Source organism: Carassius auratus, unplaced genomic scaffold (genome assembly GCF_003368295.1).
Source record: "Carassius auratus strain Wakin unplaced genomic scaffold, ASM336829v1 scaf_tig00214664, whole genome shotgun sequence".
NCBI lineage: Eukaryota > Metazoa > Chordata > Actinopteri > Cypriniformes > Cyprinidae > Carassius > Carassius auratus.
Genome location: NW_020527757.1, coordinates 62,293 through 84,449, shown reverse-complemented (window position 1 = coordinate 84,449; position 22,157 = coordinate 62,293). Strand labels below are relative to the sequence as shown.

Genomic DNA, 22,157 nt, shown 5'->3' with positions numbered 1-22,157 from the left:
GATAGTTTTCAGATATTGTAAATCCTGATTGTGGGACACAGTATTCCACAGTCATCCAGGTATTTGTAAGCATCCAGAAAAAGTGCGTACTGTGCATAGTATATACAGCATAACAGAACATATCCATTCACTTTTTCCATAAAACACTCTTTGTTTGACATAAAAAGACTATACCTTGTATGTAGTGATAGTTGTAGGCAATTTTTGTAACTGTGTGTGAATCTTCAGAAAGGCCCAACTTATTTGTTCATCCTTGAGTTTTCTTTGAAAGGAAATGATAAATGAACCGTGCGAGTTCCTCTGTCACCTGATCCGTCTCTTTTTCCCCCTGATTTCCGAGTGCTCCACAATGTTTCTGTTTGGCCTGCTCTCTAAAAGGTTAAGCAGGAAAGTCAAGCATTCTCGTTTGACACCACCAGCAGCTCAGAGGTCCCTTAACCTCGTTCAGAGCAGTTTACGGAGAGATGATCTTGAAGAAATCACCTTATTCTGCTGTCATGAGATGCTCTGTTCCTGAACTCATCTTATATAAAGGTTGCATAGTGATTTCTATCCATTTGGCGACTTCCTCTTGCCGAATGTGCAGCGGTGGAATAAACAAAAACAACAACACAATGCCAGTAGATGAGCAATTTTGAATCGATTCGTTTTTTAATATTTTGCGTTGCGCTTCTAATTGCTTTGTGCTGTTGTTGAGCAGCAGGTTGATTCTAAATGACACTTCACTGCTTCATTACACTCTCACACGCACAAAAGTTTTCTACTTAATCTTCAAGATGTTCTCAAGAAAAATAATCAGTCAAAAACCGGGGTTAATTATTATCGCTTTGCAAATTTCACTTTTCAAATGAGTAAGTTTTAATGGGGCATAAACGGTTCTTATTTCATTAGTACTTTTTTTTTTTTTTTTTTGGGAAAATGATTTATTATGTTTTTATTTACTGTAGCATAAGAATAGTTGTAGTTTTCATCATCAGCACCACAAACTGTTCCATCTGCCTATGACATATACTAAAACATATCAGAAACTGTATATTCAAAAACTGTATTTTCACAAGTTTAAGTTAAACGCTTAACTTGTCGAATTAATAATGCTTCAGTAATTGCGAACACTGAAATGTGTTGTAATTACGTCAATCTGTAATCAAAAAAGAAGTTTTGAGGCAGTTTGGATCGACTAAATGGGAATGTCTTTACAGCGTTTAAAGGCTGTGCTTCAATGTAGTTTAAATAATTAAATGGCAAAAATAGTAAGAGTAGTATATGGTTCTGGATTCAACATTAGTTAGAAATAGCCCAATGAGTCACGGCTTTGGTTATCATGGCTAGAAGCCATTTTCCCCCATTTTTTTTTAGTTTTGTTTACATTTGTGAACGTTTTACTAAGTTGTCCCCATGTTTTCTCAATTAATCGAGCATGTTTTACCAATAATTTCTGCCGCAATTTCATAAGTCAGTCATCCATAGTGATAAAAACACATCTAGCTGCTATTATGGCTAATGATTTAGTTAAAATGTCGAATGAATAAGTAAAAAGTGCTCACGGTTTACATAAAATACGGGAAATTTATTAGTAAAACCTGATCAAAAAAATGTGTGGCCATGATACAGGCTCTATTTTTGCTCTGTAAATGTTGGCCATGTGTTTTAAGGAAAAAAACTTTTCAAGCAACAATCACTAATATTTCTTTTTTTCTTTTTTTAAAGCATGAAATAGACATTTTTTTCTCTGTCTGCTGCCTTACACAGCTTTGTGCAGGTGAAGATACTTTTTTTTTTTTAATAGGAAGGCTATTTTAGTCAACAGAGTTAAACACTGACCTTCACAGCATTTTTTTTTTTGCATTCATCAAGTTAAATAAGTTATGTTTTTAAAGCCTGTTTATAATCTAGTAATGTTAATTTAGAACTTGCATGTTAATTTTAAACCTATTATCATAGAAATTAACTTTCAAATAAGCGCTGTAAAAGTGAGGATTGTTATTTCATAATAGCTTTCTTGGCTTGGCTAATGATAACATATTTGGTCTTAAGTGTAAAGCGTCTTAGTTAACCTTAATAACCTTGGAGCAGAAAGACAATAAATCACGTTCTTTCACGGGTATTTCTCCTGTTCCTCTCAAGATTGTTTCTGTTATGAATTTTCAGAACGGTAAAGCACCCAGATGCACCGTGTCGTTCGGGACGATGGAGTGCACATAAGCGACCGGATGAAGCTCGGGTTTGTGTAGATGTTTCATCATATATTCAGAGGCTCGAATCATTTTCCTGCAGGTTTCGCAGAGCGCAGGATGAGGAATGACGACGTTTATTTAGGGCTTCATATGTCATATTTCCGAGGCTCGCCGCATGCTGTGATCATCAGTTTCAGAGCGTTTGGAGGGATATGAATGTGCATACTTGTATCTTAATTTACATAAACATCCCAGCGTCTGCTGTAAACTTTGTCATCGCGAGCACGCGCACAGACCCATAGGCAGTTGCTCCTCGGCGCGCGCGCGCCCCTGTGCACAACCTCACGTGGGCAGCGGCGATAGAGTTCAAGGCGCGAGCTAAGAAGTTGTGTCCAATGTGGATTGGGGTAAATTGAAGCATTAAGCTGCCATCACTTCTGGCCGTGTGCAGAATCAATAGATGCATCCTGAAAGTGGCTGCAGAAGTAATTTACTCAGCGCTGGTCACAACAGATAGGCAAATTCAGCTCCAGCACTCAGGGCTCCCACACACACAGCGCGGCCTACTGAAGAATGTGCTGATGAAGGCTTTTCCAAATAGCTGCACTTACCAAGTGTGTGACTAGACTTTCGATTAAGATGACAAAGCCGGAAGCAACAAGGACTGTAATTTAATCCAGTGCAAACACGAGGCTCTGTACCTCGAGTAAGATCATCCTTTGAAGTCCATTTAGTTTCAAGATGGATCCGTCGTGGTCGGGCCAACCTTTAAAAGCCAAGATGATGGATTAAAGCCACAGCAGAACTCATTTGTGTTTGGAGGGTTTATGAAATATCACTAATGCTATCGCGGAGAGATTATATCAGCTTTGTATGTCCTCGACCCTGTATTTGACTGCTGCTTTATTCACGGAGGGCTATTCAGATCAGATGTAAATAGAAAGATCTCAACAGTCCTTAGGATTTAATATGTTGTATTTAAAGACTCTAACGTGGTTATTTTCTACACTTAAGTATGCATTAGTCATATCATGAACTTACAATAAACACCATTGTACAGAGTTTTTAATGTAGGTTAATGGTAGTTGAATTATAAATACAGGCTACTGTCTACGCTGTAACTCGGGGCTTTTCTGTTCCATTTGTGGATTCGGTTACAACACGGAAAATCTTCAGAATAACCAAACTATTACAAGCAGTGTTTTTGATTAGGGTTATAACTAAAATCTGCCAGTCCTGGCCCTCCAGGAGACCTATTGTATATCGATGTAAGTAAAAGAATCGGCTCATTAGAGTCATTCGCTTGGGAATCAGACAACCCTGCTGTATGGTTTAGATTCTAATAGAATGGCTAACATGAGTCATTCATTCATAAATCAAACTAACCTTGCTGAGCTATGTGTTTTGATTCACTAAAAAGAACCAGTGCATGGGAGCCATTTGTTTGGGGATCAGATTTTCCTGGCTGTGCTTTATGTAGTTGATTCACTAAAAAAGAACATGTCATAAGAGTTATGTATGTTTTTGATTTACTAAAAAGAACCGGCTCACATGAGCCATTTGCTCATGATTTGAACAACATTAGACGTCAAAGGCTATTACCTATTCCTCATCGCATTCTTTTTTTTGTTGTTGTTGTAAGGGCTTTTGTTGAAGTTCCTTAACCGTGACCCTAAAGATTCAGCAGTGAGCGCAGATCCTGGAAAGGTAGCGAGAAACATATTGTTCATTAGTAATTTATATTCATGCATAATACTGTACATCAGAATGTATGTAGAAATGTACTTTAACCAAGAGTAATGAAGGCTTTAAAACCGTTATTCATCATTGATATATAATACATAATTTGAACAAAATGAACATTATATATTGCTAGATATTTTAAAAACTCGTAATTTATATAATCATTGCCAATCCTATCACTCATGACTAGAATAAAGCAGGTTGCTTTTGCTTTTGTACTGTTACTTCTTTAGATACAGAATGCAATGAAGTGAATAAAATCCATCTGTTCAAACTTGGTTGCATAGAGTGAAAATAAATTTGGTCACTCATGTTTTTATTTTTGTGACATTGTGCTGAGTAAGCTAAAGTAAAGCTTTGAGTTGAGCTGCACATAACTATATATTCGGATTATTAGGCTATTATATGATATATCTTGCTGTGCTTTGGCTGTCAGTACTTTGTGTTTCTTAAATAGAACATTGTTTCTTTCAAAAAAAGCAAGGAAATCTGATATTTCCTCCCACTGATTAGTTATTAAAACTTAAAATGTAACATTAAAATAAGAAATAATGCATTGTATCAACCTGAAATGTTCATGCTTGACTTTAAATTATAAGTTTAGTTAACTTTATTTAAGTTAGATATCTAACTAATTGCAGGAAGCATTAGTTAAAACTTTCATAACCTATTCATTTTACAGCATGCATATTTCAGGTGGTACATTTGAGGTGCCCCGCAGTTGACATAATCCAAATTGACAGGAAGTCCCTCCTTGCGTAAAAAAAGAAGAAAAAGATGCCGCCTCAGCTTTAATGACCACACAGCTTTCCCACACACTGTTTTATTCAACACTTATTTTGTAATCATGATTATTTGATCAGTGTAATTGCTCTGATGCACAACTCGAGTTAAAAGTTTCGCTCTGAATGTTCCGCAGGCTCATCCGTCGACGGGAGGCACTTCCTGAACCAATTAAGTGATGTAAACGTTCACGCCAGACATTCAGGGGGCTGCGAGAAAGAGAAGCTTACTTAAAACAGTGAGCTTAAACATATGACAGCCTTAAAATAAACAGAACATCAGAACAAAAAAGAATTCAATCATACTCCCACCAGAATGTGGAGTTTATGCGCAATGATGTATATAGAACGACAACAACAACAACACATTGTTTGGAGGTATAAAAGAAGCTTCTAACATCAGAGCGTCTTAATTCACAGGACATGTACGTACGTAAATGCATTTATTATCCATGAAGTGTTGAAATGATCCGCTCACATTTAATACGCATTGTGAAAATAAAGTATTGGGATTTACATTCTGGTCTCGCATGTAAACACTATGCTGTCCACGGTAGCAACTCTCCACACATGCAGTTTGGCCGTGTGTGTTTTTACACATTCACATTGCGTTGGAAAAAAAAACACAAAGCATGAAATGGTAAAGACGAGAGACCACATAAGGAGAAGAGAGATGAAATTAAAAAACAGTTTAGTGCACACAATTGAAATCTATCTACAGAGTCCTCAGAAAAGCACAGAATGATAATTTTGAGCGACGACCTCCGGAGGATAATTCATCCTCGTTTAGATCTCTTTATCAGCAGAGAAACACGGGTTGGCATTGAACAGACACCCTTGTGCTTTGGGCCACAGTAGAAGAAAACTGCTAAACGGCCCAAGTTTGGCTCCTCATAAAAAAAAAAAATAAAAAAAAAAACACCAACACAACCCTCGAGGTTCTCCCACAGTTCCGAGTTCCTGCATTGAACAGATTAGATCAGCTCACCGTGATAGTCCATGGTGGCTGTGTGGATGCACTCCTGATTGTCATGTTATGAAATGACCTCCAAGGTTTGGTTTCCCTCGTTTTCAGTTTCCAAACTCACAAGTCTTCCACAAAGAACATGAGATCTAAAAAACACGTTACTTTTCAAAATATACAGAAAAATGAGCTTGAGATGTTGGCATTGTCTTTCCAAGCTTGAAACGTTTGGATCTGTTCACGAATGATGCATGAAACACAGGTGACTCACCTTTAGTGTTCGTCCAAAAGCACGTATGACGTTCAGTCCTTTAGTTAAACGTGTGTTTGCATTCGTTTCTGTAGTGGTCGAGTTAGGTCCGAGTTCTGGGATGATGACTGTGAGTAGTGGGACGAAGACGACACAGAGGCTTTGCTAGCTTTGTCGAACTGCACGTATCCGTCCTGCTTGCTGTAGCTGCTGACGCTGCTGTCGCACTGCGTGTCCTGGAACGAGCTGGAGTCGCTGAGCGATCCCCTCTGAAACTCACGCTCACACAACTCGATTGAGCTGCTACCCATTCCCAGAACGAAACGTTGGCTGTAGTCATATAGGCGGTTGGGACCGGCGCCCAGTGTGTTGTAAATGTTGGTGTAACTCATGCCGGTGGGAACGCGGTGTTTTCCGAGGGTTGCTGTGGCGGGGTTTCGGACCTCTGTGTTCGGGTTGGCTGTCAGGGATATGGTAGGGGTCGGCTGTTCTTTGAAGGTATTTACACTGTAATATCCGTTGGTTGGATCCTAATATAAATAAAAAATTACATTTCATTAGTCATTACATTTTTTGTAAGAATTGTATGCAAATGAGAATATAGGAAAAAAGAGTGACCATGCATATGTAAATTATGCCATTTCTTATTGTAAATTCACACGGGGCGTCGACCCTTGATGGAGTGCATTTTTAAAGCTTTGTGCTGACGCAACCGTCATAGTGACAACAGCCAATCACATTAGTTTTCTGGTGTTGCATGGTCGAGATTGGCTAGAGTCTGCACCTGGGTATTTGCATAAGTCAATCTGATTGGCTGAGTGCAACTACTTTCCTTAACACATTTGTAAATTCAATCAATCATTTTTTTGAGTTTATCTGCCTGGAAATTGACTTTTTCTCTCACAATTCAGGTTTTTTTCTTGCAATTCTGAGATTTTTTTTTTTTTTTTTTTGAAAGGCAATTCTGAGAAGTCTAAATTGTGAGAAATAATCTAACTAAATAAAGCTTGTTTTCAACCACAAAAAAGGTAACAGTGACATTCAAACTTGAAATTCTGAGTTTATAACTCTTCTTACTTTTCTCATAAATGCAAGAAAAAAGTAAAATATAAAAATGTATACCTCAAAATACTTTTAAGAAAAGTAAGAAAATCTGATTTGCGAGAAATGAGTTAGAATTGTGAGATATATACATGGAATTCACAAGCTTGAAAAGAAGAAAATAAATATCTTCAACAACAACAACAACAAAAAAAGTAATTTCGACTTTTAATCTTATAAATCTGAATTTAAAAAGTCAGAATTTTGAGATAAGAAATCACAGTTATCTTTTTTATTATGTGAGGGAAATAACAAAACAGAATTGTCATGCTAAATAAACCATTTAATGAATTCTCGCCCCAAAGTAGTCAATAAATCATTAACACATCAAATGAATCTCTCTTTGTTTTTCTCATTGTTTTTGTAAGAATTTCGCTTGATGTTTCCATGAAGCTTGTCATCAAATTAATCTATTTATCCAAAGTCTGTTAGCACAATTATTCATTTTAACAAACAATTATTTATATATAACAGGACTTTTCCAGTATACACTTTCAGCTTGAATTAAAAGCAAAATGAGGGAAAAGAGTAAAAGGAAACTGTAATTTTCATCGTGTATTTGTAAGCTGTAAAAAGCCAAGGTCAAGTTCAGCTCACACTAATTATAGGCAGCGTGACGTGGAAATTAGGGAACAGACTGATAACTGTCCCACGCTAAGAAGATTACATGGTTTAGTGGTGTGAAACAGTCATCTCCAGCATAAACAGTCAAATCCTGTTATCAGCTAATTAAATGGGCCTTGGCGATTCATGTCGGCATTAAATATGTGAAATAATCTCCATAAAATTCACTCACATTTTATTTTTGGCCAGTTTCTATATAGATAACATATATCTCTCGCTCTCTCTTTTTAATCCTAGTGGTCTTGTGGGAACGCTGAGGTGAAATAACTCAGGGATTCCTGGAAAAAAAATAAAAATAGTATGGTGTGACTGTGCACTTTCACTGCTGTCAGAGTCAAGGCCGAGTATCTCTGAATCTCGACTGAGGGCCTATGGCTTAATCATACAGGATGGAAAGGCATCTTTGAAGACTGAGAGATGATGATGGTTTTGCCATGGAGAGATTGTTAAGGCAGGTGTAGTTGTTGGGTGAAAACAAGATGACCAAGTCAATTTTGTAATTTTCTGAAGAAAATCTGACTCGTGCCTCAACTCAAATCAACTGGATTGACCCTGTTTCCAAGTCTCTATGATATTCTAGTTTCTCTATGATATTCTAGTTTTTACATTTACCTGAGAAACTCTGTTCAAGTTTTGCATTCTCTCAAGAAACTTTGTTCTCTTTGCAAATGTTTTGTTTCCTGATAAATGTTGCATTCTGATCACAAAAGTTTTGCATTCCCCTAAGTAACTTTGCATTCCCTTTGCAAAAGTTATGCGTTCCCCTACAAAAATGTGTGTTCTCTTTGGAAAGTTTTTGTGTTTCCCTGAGAAACTTTGCGTTATCTTTCCTAAAGTTTTGTATTCCCATGAGAAACTTTGCATTCTCTTTGGAAAAGTTCTTTATTTCCTTAAGAAGCTGTCATATTTTTGCAAAAGTTTAGGGCTGCATGATTAAACAAATGCGATTGTCATGTGTATTTTTTCGGTAAAGCCGGTTTTGTAATCAGCAGTAATGATTATGGAATCTAAGAAATAATTTGAAAATTATAATAATAATGAGAGATCGCCTACTGGCCTTCGAATGGAGATCTACTGCTGATCACAGAACCGTGTTTCAAAGAAAGATACGCAATGACAATCGCAGCTTCTGGCGAATCGCGATGTCGATTCCATTTCATGCCGCCCTACAAAAATTCCTACAAGCAGCCGTGTGTTCAGCTAGCCTACGATTCACCATTTATGTAAATCAAACGAGTTACATGCATACGTTTAATATTGATTGCAAAGAATATTACTTTATGTTCATAAATCTCTGGCGCAAAGTCTAAAATCGTAAAACCCTTGGGTATTTTTTTTTTCTAAATGATGTAGGTTAGTTTTACAAACCTTGTTGCAAGACAATCCATTAAAAATATATTATTTCATTGTAAGTCATACTTATCTAAAGGCAAGTAAATATCATTTTATCTTTGATAAATATGTTCCTCTCTGTATATGCAACTCACAAAGCAAAGTTTCAATTTCTGGTTAGTTTCGCTTGCCTTAGCAAATATGACTGATGATGGACGCTTTGTCTTAAATATGCAATTTGCAAAGATCCTAACAAGTCCTTGAAATATTGAGCTTTTGAAATGATCTGAAAGGCTGAAAAGTTCCAGACTGAAGTCTAGCCAAACAGCATTCATTAAACGAATTAGCATGCACATTCTACCAAATGCCCCAGTACTTCTCAATTACCAGAGGATATAATGAAAACTTGGGCTCTGGAGATCTGACATGCAGTCAGTCAGTATGACAACACGTCCATTTGTGAACATTTCTATAATGGACTCTGGAAAGAAAAAGAACATGGCAAGGAATTCTGAAAAAGTCAGAGAGCGAGAGTTCCCACAACTCTGCTTTATTAGATTCCGTGAGATTACGCGGCTGTTCTATTAAATCTGTTTTTTATGAGTATGATGGAGAAATGACTCTCTGGGGTTCTTTAATGGTGACAGATGTGAGTCCTGCAGAGCCCCCCCCCCCTTCTCTCCATCCCTCTGTTCATCACCTTAATGTGCTGTAGCTCCCTCTCCTCCTCCTGCAGGACCTCCAACTGTTTCAACACTGACTCTTGCTGAAACTCGGATCGCTCCATCTAAATGCCGAAAGAGAGAAAAGTGAGCTGATGCAGCAGACGTGTGCCGAAGCACCAGTGACTGTGTTGATTTCAGCCTGTAAGCATGTACACGAGATTTACAGCATCTAGCAAGAACAGAAATTCCCTCAAAGCTCAGGTCTGATCTGAACCCGGTCAAAGGTCAAGGATGCTGCAGGGGAAAAGGCGGATGAAGACTGTTCATGTTCACACTTAGGGTATAACATTAGTGTAATTTTGGGCAAAAAGTGGTCCAATGTATAACAGCTCACACTATGTTCACCTAATACAGAGCAGTAGCTCAAATGACCAACTTGAAAATGATCAAAATCTGTTTGGGAAAGTTTTTCACCGGATTCCTATTGGAGCGACTAAATTTCACCCACAAAATTTCACCAAGCAAGGGTAAATGCGACTCTACCTTTACAGCAATTATGCGATTGGAATTTGTCAAATGTGACAGCATACTACAGGCTGAGAAAAGTGTGGCTTTATGCAAATGAGCCACGATTCTTCATGCAGAAGATTCAGCGACCTCCAACAGTAGTGAAGACATGATCCTTTCTCTTTGAGATCTAGTCGATAGGCATGTGGAGAAACGGTGTTGAAACTGACATCATTCTGAATAAATCTGATAATTGTTCATCTTGTTTGTGATTTGGTGTATTATGCACTGCTAGAATTTATATGCAAACACTTTGCCAACACCAGAAAAAATAGTAGGCAAACATTACTTTTCAAAATAGAATTAAGTCTTATTTTTATTGCCAATGATTCTCATTTGAGAGCAGTTGTATAGCCCACTAATAATGTGAGGGCATCTAGGAAACATCTACTAGCAACCAGCATTACAGCAACAAAAAATGAGTCAAACGACAAGAAGATACACTATCATATATTGCATCTTCAAGATGAAAAGTTTGAATGTACTCAAACTCGTCTAGCTTGACTTTGATACTCTATAGGAGCCGATTTACACTTGCACTCAGAGCTGTTAACATCAGATCATCCGAGACGGATGCTTAAACCAGATAAAGGAAGGCAGAGAGGAGAGTGAAGGGTGGGGTTTGGAGTGCCAACTCACCATCATTTGTTTCATGTTGCTGTGGTCTTCCGGTTCTCTGGCTGCGTTATGGTCCTTATGGACAATCTCCACTCGGATGTCGTTTTTAGCAGATACAACCCCTTTGAGATCTGGCGGAAATCGTTCTGATTAGCCACGGTGATGCGAACCACACTACATCCTACAGCTTCCGCTGAGCTTTGACATGATTCTGAATATCCCTTCACAATCTTGTGAACATGCAGCAATCGCTCGTGAACAACATGCATGTCTATATTTTCCCATAACCTGGCCGCTAAGAGGTGATAGAAGGGCTTACTTTCACTTTTTAACGTGCCGGAGAGCTCTCGCTGCCGAGAGGAGAGGGACACTGGGAGTGATGACATCACCAGGTGCATGTCCTCTGTGGTACGGGGTTCACAACATGCGAAGAAAGAAATATCACTTGTTAAAAAATGAGGTCTTTACAGTCCTGGCCAGATAAAGTCAGGCTGCTGCTGGTAAGGAACAGAAGCTCACCGCTAATGGAGGCAATTTGCGAAAGGCAAGATAAGACAATAAAGAGCTCAGATAGACTAAGACGTGAGTGAGGTGCAGGTGTGCTCTTATCACTCTGCGGTACAGTGTTGGGGAAGCTACTTGGAAAATGTGGCTTGCTGAGCTACGGGTAACATGAAATAGTGTCAAGTCTCCCTTTTGAACACATGTACACTGCCATTTAAAAGTCTGGGATCAGTAAGATTTGTAATGTTTTTTTTTAAATGAAGTATTTTATGCTCATCAAAGCTGTATTTATGAACAAAGGCCTTCTGGAGTGAATTGGTGTGTTTTTTAAGAAAAATATCCATATTCAAAATGTAATAATCACTATAATCTAGCTTTTTATGGATTAATTAATGGGTTCATTTTAATTTTTGTATGAACTAACCCTTTAATATACTTCAAAATATAATTAATTTCTGTGCGCTAAATTTTCTTCAGCCATTACTGCAGTCTTCAGTGTCACATGATCCTTCAGAAATCATTCTAATATTTCTGATTTACTGATTTATGAGTGTTGAAACTGTTGTGCTGCTTAATATTTTTGGAACTGTGACAGTTTTTTTTCTTTGATTCTTTGATTAATAAAAAGTTAAGAAGAACAGCTTTTCTAACAATACAAGTCTTTACTATCACTACTTTACTATCCATTTAACACATCCTTGCAGAATAAAAGTATTAATTTGCAGAATTAAAAGTATTAAAATTAAATTTTTCAATTGATAAAAAAATTAGATCAGTATTTATATAGCAAAATTACAATGAGGATCTCAGTTATGGTGATGATTAGACTATTAAACAACTATTAAAGCTAAAAGATTACATTATTTAGACAACAAAAAAAAAACAGTGATAAATGGCAAAATATTTTATTTTTTATTTTTTTTAATATTCAATTATATTTATTTCAGACTTTCCTTTAAGGCTTTGTACAATATAATACAAAAAAAAGTTAAGTCGTGTTTGTCATGCAACAATGCTAATTGTTGAACAAACAACTTATTATTGGAAAACGGCACTAATTTGAGTTGCCGTCATGCTACAGAAAAAAAAAAGTGGTTAAGCGGCGCTCCTTTTAATTAGCTATTTTCCAACACTTTTGTGTATGTGTGGATAAAGTCGTGCTACATGGTGCAACACAGCGTCACAAGTTGAGACTAAAAACGGTGGGTGTCTCAGTGGACGTGCGGTGCGAGTTGCCTCTGTGTTTCTGTCTCTGTAGAAACAATGAGCTCACTTACTCCTCTGCAGTCGAGCACAGCAGAAAGCCCCCAGAGTCCCAATGAGGACGATGAGAGCCAGGAAAGCTCCCACTGCAACCCCGATGATGACGGCCAAGCGCAAAGACCCTGAGGAGAACACAGAACCACTGGGATCATCAATACAACCAGTGACAGAACGTTGAAGCCAAGCAACGTGCACAGTCCCGATCAGCAGCCTGTTTGTCACTTGAAGAGACATAATGAAGTCATGTTCCAACAGTCTCCCATTAAGTCCTTTGGGAATGAGCTGACCTCTTTGAATAACTCAACTCTGCACCTTGGGAGTTGGCTTTACTAGAGGAAAATGGGCCAGTATTTGAATAAAAAATACCATCTAATTTTATTTAAATATTTCAAAGAAATCATAAAAGCAAGTAAAAAGGATTAAGGACTGTTTAAATTAGATTACAAATGGAAGTTCTGAATATGTCAGAATTCCATTAAGGACATCCACAGATTTAAATAGGTTGTGTTCTATGAACGCAATAATACGTGTTTTTTTTTTTACGATTTTTTTCTAAACTGGGTTCAATGAGATTAAATTATTGTACTCACCCTTCAACCATCGAAAATGAAAATCATCTTTAAAAGTGTAAAAACATAAACAAGGTACTTGCAATAGCCATGATTAACCCCAAAATCACGATTCTTTCCACAGCAATAAAGAACAGGTGATATATTACTATAGTAATATATATGTGTATTAGGTAACATATGTTGCCTTGATCAAAAATGCTCATTAACTTCCTCATTGTGAGATACTATTTCAAAGTGATAATAAATCGTATTTACCTGTGCAGACAAACAAAACGAGAGATTCTTAGTGCATTCCAGTGAATTATTAATGGCGTACAGTATATCGCAGGTTAAATCAGGAGAACAGACCAATAATGTGCAGTATATGATGGTTTTTTTTTTCATACTATTACAGCGAACAAAGAAAATATTCATTAGGAAAAGAATGCAGTGACTGAAAGAGCTCTTGCCATAGATATTCTTGTTATAACATGTCACATGTTAAAATACCAAGCGGTACGTTATTGTCGTGATGTCTGAAAATAAAACATGAAGGAAAATTGATATCTCATTCAGTCAAACAAAAAGACACGCTTTATATGGAGGGCAACCTTATAATTTGAAATGATTTGTTTCCGTCTTTTTGAATGGAAGTGCTCCAAACCCATAATCTTAAAAAAAATAGCCAGATCTTAAAAGGAAAGAAACATGATGTGAACAACTCAATGTGAACGAACGTCTTCGTATTTCATGACAAAGACTGCATCAGTCACTCAGTATGTACTTTTAATAATATTAAAATGCTTTAACATGAATTAATTAGATTACCGAGAGCGGCGAGAGCTCTTCTGATCGATTTTCAGATCATTCCGTTGCGTCTCTTAGCTGTCACGGCTGGTCCGAACAGACAAATTGCTTGTGGCTGGAATCTGAATCTGTTGCAGTGCGGTTGGTTAGGATGCAGTGTAACTTGACTGTTACCTTGCTCTTTAAGGCGAATGATCTCCGTGTCAGAGCCGAAACTGTTCCATGCAGTGCAGTTGTAGATGGTTTGGAAATCAGCAGGAACAATGTTGCTCATGGTGAGGGTGGAGATGACACCATCCTCTGTGCTCACGGTCTCCACCGTATAACGGCCCGATGTTCCTGATTCTAGCACGGTCTCTTTCCATGACCATGCCTGCATAAATTATAAGCATAAACAATAAGTAAATAATGAGGGGTGGGGGAGGGGGGTTGTGTTACTTACTATTGCAAAGTTTCGAAACACAAGTAAAGCAACTCTGCTGTTTTGCTATTATGAAATACTCTGTTTTTCTAAAGTCGAACCCATAAGCACAGCAGGTCAGGTGGATTAATGCACTTTTTAGTTCAAACAGGCCTAGGCTGAAAAAATGCTTTTGCGGTTCAGTCCATTCAGCCTCTTCCCAGCATGAATCGGGACATGAATAATTAATACAGTTGCACTGTCTGACGGTTTGCCAATTTGATTTACACTCGTTGTCCTGTGATGTCAGGAGGAGTTTGTTCCTCTATTTAAAGTGATTGATCGTTTCATATAGCAAGTGTTGAAGGTCTGTGTGTGGTGGTATTTTCGTCTTGTGAGCGATCATGTGCTGTTGTCAATATTTTAGGATAATGAGCACTTTAGTCTCCGTGACGCACATTTCCCTTAGAAAACACGAAATTGGGCATATAATTAAATTAACAATTTGCATCCATGTAAATATAAGGAAACAATTTCCACTGAACTCTTCTTTGAGCTGCTTGCTGTGATTATGTGAGGTAAAATTACAGCAGAAGTCATGGCAACTTGACATAAGCTAAATCCAGATATTTAATTAAAAAAAAAATCTTTATTAAAGTTTCATGTACAGTTTTTTTTTTTTACAGTCCACACGTCTAGAAATTACACACACACCCACACATTTAAAAGATCTTCAATGATTTAAAAGGTCTGTTTAATGCATTGAAGTCTAAAAGCATTAAACCAGATTTGTGGAGCCATATTTTGCACTTCTTAGTTGTTCATCACCTAAATAGAAAGACAGACAGTAGTCTTGAGTAGCCATACTCTGGACTAGATTTGTTCACTTCATCTGGCTCAGAACTGACCTTTTAAACCAAAAGGAACCATGTGACCAATTAAATTAAATGATTACACCATCATTCTGTTTTTTTAATGCTTTTGACAGAAGTCTCTCATGCTCACCAAGGCTGCATTTATTTGATCAAAAATACAGTGCAAACAGTAATATTGTAAAATCTAATCATAATCGATTATTCTAATATGCTGATTCGCCGCACAAGAGACATTTCTTTTCTTTATTATTATTATTATTATTATTATTATTATTATTATTATTATTATTATTATTATTATTATTATTATTATGAATGTTTAACAACAGTTATTTTGATTCATATTTTTGGTGAAACCATCATAGTTTTTTAGGATTCTTTGATGAATAGAAAATATCAACATTATTTGAAATATGTCTCTACATTCCCTTTTAATCAATTTAATGCACCTTTGCTGAACTAAAGTACTAATTTCTTTAAAATCTTACTGACCCCAAACTTTACGGTAGAGTATGCAATTATAATAATAATAATAATTATTATTATTATTAATATTGAGCAAATAAACATTAAATACTAGATTTGGATATTACTGACATGATTGAGAAATATCTGACCACTAAATATATTGATAGATGGATTAATACAAACAAAGCTGAATGCATACAGGGATATTATTATATAAATATTATTAGAATTGTTATAAATATATATATATATATATATATATATATATATATATATATATATATATATATATATAAATAATAGATTCATAAAATATTTATATCCAACTAAATGGAAATGAAATATTGATTTGAAAATCACTGACATGATTCCAAAATAACTGATCAGGGAATACAGGTAGCTGGATGGATGGGTAGAACTCACAATGCGGTCTGGAGGAGGGGTGCTGCGGATGAAACACTTGATCTGGCCCTTCTCCCCGTACAGAGCCTGCTGCGTCTGTGTGCTGGAGATGGTGGGAGGCCCTGAAACAAACAACAGACTGTCAAGCTTCCTGTCTGACAGCTGAACCGCCTGCACACCATATCACCACACATCTTTCCTGAGAACAGAGATGACAGGACATACGCTCCTGTTTTCATGATCTCCAAACTGGTTTTGACGATCTTCTATCTTAAGATGAGGCGGAAGAGTAAAGAATCAAGGACAAACTTTTGCATGCGGTATTTCACTGCTTCTTATTCATTGACCGCTCTCAAGTTTACAACCGGCCAGCGAGTATTGAACTGAAGTCATTGACATAAACATGCTTTCATTCTATGCAAATTAGGCTCATTATAGATTGTGCCTTAGTCAAAAAACTCAGTACTATTTAACTGGCACAATTTTCATCATAACGGTAAACGCAATTTCCTTTAAAAGAGATGTTCATGTACATTTACCCATTATCCCTTGATCACTGCAGCCGTAATTCTTTAAATGATGGAGAGGGGTGTTATAACCAGGCACACATCCAAGAAAAAAAGGATTCAGGTGTCTCAATTGTGAGATTTTGTCGCTTCATTCACAACCTGATTGGCATATTTCATTCAGGGAATCAGGCACTTAAAAAAAAGAGGGAGTATGTGCAAATTAACTCCCAAATATAGCAGCCATCATCAAACACTTGACACTTTTCTGTTTTGTACTGTGATTTGTGTAAAACGGATTATCTAAACAGAAAAAAAAAGTGTGGTTTAAATGGACTAAATGATTGGAGAAGTCTGATGTTTCGCAGAAAGATTATGATTTAAGTTTTTCTATGTCAAATGATGTTAATTGATGGACTGGAGTCGTGTGGATCGCTTGTGGATTATTGTGATGTTTTTAATCAGCTGTTTAGATCCTGTTCCATTGGACAGCAAATGATGTAATGCTAAATTTCTCCAAAATCTGTTCTGATAGAAAAACAAGCACATCTGGATTGCCTAATGTTTAGTTAATTTTCAACAAACCATTCTTTAAAAAATATGTTTAAAAAAATCTTAAAAATGAAAGATATGCATGGATGAATCATTCACAAGATGATCAATAGGATTTATTTGGTAAAGATAGATTTAGTAAAGATTTTAATTCCATTTCATACTGACTTCAACCTTTGCTTTCAATTTTTTTTCTTTTTTTTCACAAATGCACCAAAGAGAGCTAACGAGGGTGTTAAGATTTGTTATTCAACTTAAATTTCAGTCTGTTCCTCATTCAAAGCTATCATGTGACTTCAGAAGACTTGAACATGGATTGTAGGGACCACTTTTATGCTGCTTTTTTGCCATTTTGGAGCTTGACAGTTCCAGTGCTCATTATATTGAAAAGTGGCAAGATATTCTCCAACAATTTAAATTTTGTGCTCCACTGAAGAAAGGCATACGAGGTTGGAATGACACGAGGGTGAGTAAATAATGACGGAATTCTCGTTTTTGGATGAGCTAGTCATTTAACTCTTCCCACTGCATTTTATACAACAAAACTGGAAATCATGCTTCGAGTAAACTTCATCGTTTCATAAATAATTAAAAGTGAAAGAAAAGGGGGAGATTAAATCATAATAAAAACAATCATACTTTTTCTATTTCTTTTTCCGCAGCAGATTGAGGTCCATTATGTGTGTCTATACGAAAACAGATTTTCATTTTAATTGGAATTTGGGTGTCTCAGTGCGCGAGTACTATCCCATCAATTACAGATCCCAGCAGCGTGCAGGAGTCTTCTGTACACACCGAAGCTCCGTCTCTCTAGAGAGAGTGAGACAATGCTCTCGCTTTCCTCGGCACCCTCTTAATCACATGCACGCTCAAAGGCTGCAGTCGGGCAGAGGGGTGGGACGCCTTTTCCGTGCTCTTCAGCGGCAGTCTGTTCAGATCGTGTCCTCTGGGGGAGCCAAACAAATCTGACAGGGGATCATGGCCATAAATGAGGGCTGTAATTAAACAGCTTTATCTCTCAGGCTCAGACGGGAAACGAGCAGAGAAAGGAGAGAGAGTGGGATGTGAGACCAGACTGCACGAGGTAAGTGCAGTCACACGTCTCACTCCATGCCTGGCTCTCGGCGATGCTCTATTGGAACGGTGGGAGAACTGGAGGCCTGATCATCTATTCCAACCGACTCACATCTCATGGAGGGTCATAGCATTTAATAATAATGCAAAATAAATAAATTACTGTTTAAAAATTAAAATGATGGTCAAGGATACATATTAATTACTTCAATGTAATACTTCTGTGTAATAACTACACTGATAACCACCAAAAGCAGGCGGTGATGAGAAAGTCACATATAGAAGGTGCACAATGTCATTCACAAAAACACTAAACACCATCATGGGAACACACATGAAACTGAAATAATGCGATAAACATTAATTTAACAACATTAGATGAAACATACAACCCTAATTTACAAAACTGTTAAGAAAAAAAGAAGAAGAACATGGTTATATTAAAAAAATAAAAATAAAAAACCATCAAATTTGAAATGTAATGCAGGGAATTTTGGAAATGGCAATTTACGGTTATTCACCATAAATTCTACATTATTTTTTCCCACTTCCAGAAATGGTATACTACCGTAAAATTGCATGTAATATCCAATACAGTTTTCCACCGTATATATTAGGGGAACGTACCGCTAACCATTTAACAGGTCTTTACTGTAGAATTTTTACAGTCTTTTACTGTTAAGTTCACAGTCATTTTTCCATTAGGGGGCCTCAGCAAACCTTCAAGGGGTAAATGCATTTAATATATTAAAATTAGTAATCATAATAATGAATTCAACATACAAGCAATAAAACAAGTACATACTGGAAAAAAAAAAAAACTTACAGCATATATTTAGGGGTCAATAAAGTTGAAAACCACTGCAATAAAAGTTGTAGCTGGGTCACATTTGATTGCATTCTATTTTGTGACTTTTCCTTTCTTGTATGGTGCTTCAAACATTATCATTAATCCCTTCTTTACTTTCGGCTTCTAGCAAGTAAAAAGAATCATCTAATGAGTGGACAGAAAGCAGCAGAAGTTAGAGGGGCGGAAGGGAGCTGTTCAGAAAATGATACGGGTGGTTCTGGGACACAATTTGTTGTTAATGAGCATGAAAAATATCTTCGAATGGTCACAAACTTCATTCAACAACACTTCAATAACAGGCTTCTGAAACTGCATTCTGAGTTGTTAATGAGTGTTTATTTTTACTGTTGATTTTAAAGAGAACGAACTGAGGTTAAAAATCATTGTTAAATTCACCCTCTAGCAGACAGCAATCTGATCTTTTGGTTTTTAACTTCACTATAAAAGCAAAGAAGCCTTGATGCATTAGAGCAGATTGCGTTTTGTTTCTTTGGACTTTTTGGAGTTTAAGGTGCAGAAATTGGAGTGTAAGTGTAAGTTTAAAAGCACTTTTTTTCTTAGATGAGGGTCACAAGCTGCATAGTGACTGCAGTGATATCGATCTGTTTCCATCAGGCGTCTCATTCATGCAGGTCTTTAAGGGGTCTGGTTATCAAGGATACAAAATCATCTGTTTTTGTCAAAAAGACTCTCTTGCAGCCTAATGGACGCTAATGTGGTTATTCATTAATGATCTATTATAATATCAGTAATCATATTTCCCGTTCATCATCTGCCTAATCCATCTAATTTCTGGTATTTAAGCACTAATTTGTCTCCTGTTTATTAGCATATGGCTGCACATTTCTTAAAGAGACAGTTCACCCAAAAATTGAAAGTGCTCTTATTTACTTACTCTCATGTCATTCCAAACATGTATGACTTTCTTTCTTTTGTAGAATGTACAATTTGATATTCCGAAGAATGCCTTTGGATTTTAGAGTAAATAATGTCAAAATATTCAAGTTGAGCTGTACTGTAACGGTATAATGCCAAATACAATTCTGTCATTTACTTACCCTTGTAACCTGATTACACAAAAGCAAGCACATCAATCAAATGGCTTGATCATCACAGATAAACTGGTGTCCAAAACTTGGTGTTACTGCATTATTACCATATGCATATCTCTGACAATGAGGTGACTACATTATCATATAGACCTTAACTTTTAGGATTCTTGATTTGCAGTAGGAACAGAACTTCATTTACATTGTGGGCGGTTTTTAAGAGTGCAAAAATAGTTGGGTTTTAAATGTTCAATCTGAATTCAAAGTATTTGTCAGTGCTAGATTGTGATAAATACCTCAATAGAGGCCTTAAACCCTTGTGATAAGGTGATTTTTGGAATGTTTATGCATCTTTTTCCAGTACATTTTAAAAAGTCATGATTGCTTTTCAAGTTTCAAAAAAGGCCATTAAAGTACACTGCCCTGCATTTTATTTGCGAACTAATATTCAATACTTGTTTCTTACTAAATTTGGGGTGCTAATTCCAAAAATAGTGTCTGTTTTGCTCAACGACTCACAAAAAAAATAAAAATAAATAAAATAAATGCACTTCATAGCAATTTTGCTTTAGACAACCGCTTGTAAGGTAAAGAAGACTTGTATTATCACCAGAAATACCACCACAAAGACTGATTGCGGTGACTTCAGTGTCATTTTTGGAATGTCTATGACATTTTCGCAGCTTAACATCCTTCAGATATCTTCTTCAGATCTATATCTCCTTTGAGTTTCAGCCTTTGAGTGAGTAACTAATGACAGAATTAAATTTTTTTGGCTGAACTGTTCCTTTAAGACTGGATTAGACACAATGACCCAAGGAGGCCCACAGTCACACACGCCGACCCAGATCTCAACCTTGTAACATCACAAGAGGAAAACCAGCAAAGATTAAGAATTCATAGAGCGTTGAACAGGCTTATTGCCTCACAGGAGCAGGCCAGTGTTATTGCAAAGCCCTTAGGACTTAAAAGTTTCCGTCAAAACAAATGGCTAAAGCATACAATGCTCCATAACACTTTTTCATGAGCTCCTCTGGAGAGAGAATAACCAATAAAATGATGCCTACAGCAAGACAAAGCAAAACAACCAAAACACATATGTATATGGCCTTTGCTAGTATAGTATTCGAACTGCCCAGAATGGCCTGTGATATTTTTTTTTATTACATTTTAGGGAATGCCACTTCTTGAAGTGTGGGGTTGATCAATATGCCCGTATTGATTCAGAAACCTGGTAGAGTCCTTAAAGCAAATCACACGGCCTCATGTGCCCAAGCCTGTCATCTATTGACGAGTGAGAAGAAATGATGAGAGCGATTCAAGATCATCTCTCCTGATTACGGCTCCCATATCTCTGAGGGTCATAGAGCATGTTCTGGTTATTGCAAAGCTAAACAGTGTATAAAACATCCCCTTTAGCCTGAGTGAAATGTGCCCTGATCCTGCTTTCGAGAGCCTCTTCCAGCTCTTGTGTGGCAAAGCAATCAAAACCAGAAGCAAATGAGAATTCGCTGAAGGGTCTTGATCAGACCGGCAGACGGAATATAAACAAAACATGAAAAATATTTACCATTGACAGTAAGCGTGACCTCCTTCTCTCCCACTCCCACTCGCGGCACCACAGCTCGACACACGTATTTCCCAGCATCCTCCTGTCTCACTGCCTTCAGTGTCAAGGTGTTCTCGTTGCTTAGCACCTGGAAGGTAATAGATAAAAAAACAAAACAATGCCACAGTCTAAACTTTGTAGACATCATTAAAAAGTATTCTTTTGCTCGTCTTTTTTTTTTTTTTTTGAAGCAAATATATGAAGCAGAACTGCATCTATAATTAACCATCACTGTAGTCACAAATACAGCTTCTTTATGAGTTTTGACTTCATCTCGACATCAGTTGTCTGATGCTAACAGATGACGACTCAAACAACACAATGTGCTCTACTGAGGGTCCATTAGCCCTTGAAACTAAACTGTCACATCTGTTATCATCATCAAAAACAGATCAGTCATGTGTGTGTCTGATACATTCACCAAGGC

General features: G+C 36.9%; 1 protein-coding gene across 1 annotated transcript in view; it reads right to left on the bottom strand.

Annotated features, from left to right (window-relative positions):
• Positions 1-4,724: 4,724 nt before the first annotated feature.
• LOC113092598 (kin of IRRE-like protein 3) overlaps positions 4,725-22,157 on the bottom strand; it is a 64,694-nt gene continuing 47,261 nt past the window's right edge. The window contains exons 10-17 of the mRNA XM_026258260.1: positions 21,692-21,818; positions 16,112-16,212; positions 14,120-14,318; positions 12,602-12,709; positions 11,140-11,223; positions 10,842-10,951; positions 9,671-9,757; positions 4,725-6,443 (exon numbers count right to left, since the gene is read on the bottom strand). Coding sequence (XP_026114045.1) covers positions 5,979-6,443; positions 9,671-9,757; positions 10,842-10,951; positions 11,140-11,223; positions 12,602-12,709; positions 14,120-14,318; positions 16,112-16,212; positions 21,692-21,818 — 1,281 coding nt within the window. The 3' untranslated portion in view covers positions 4,725-5,978. The remainder of the gene's footprint in view (positions 6,444-9,670; positions 9,758-10,841; positions 10,952-11,139; positions 11,224-12,601; positions 12,710-14,119; positions 14,319-16,111; positions 16,213-21,691; positions 21,819-22,157) is intronic.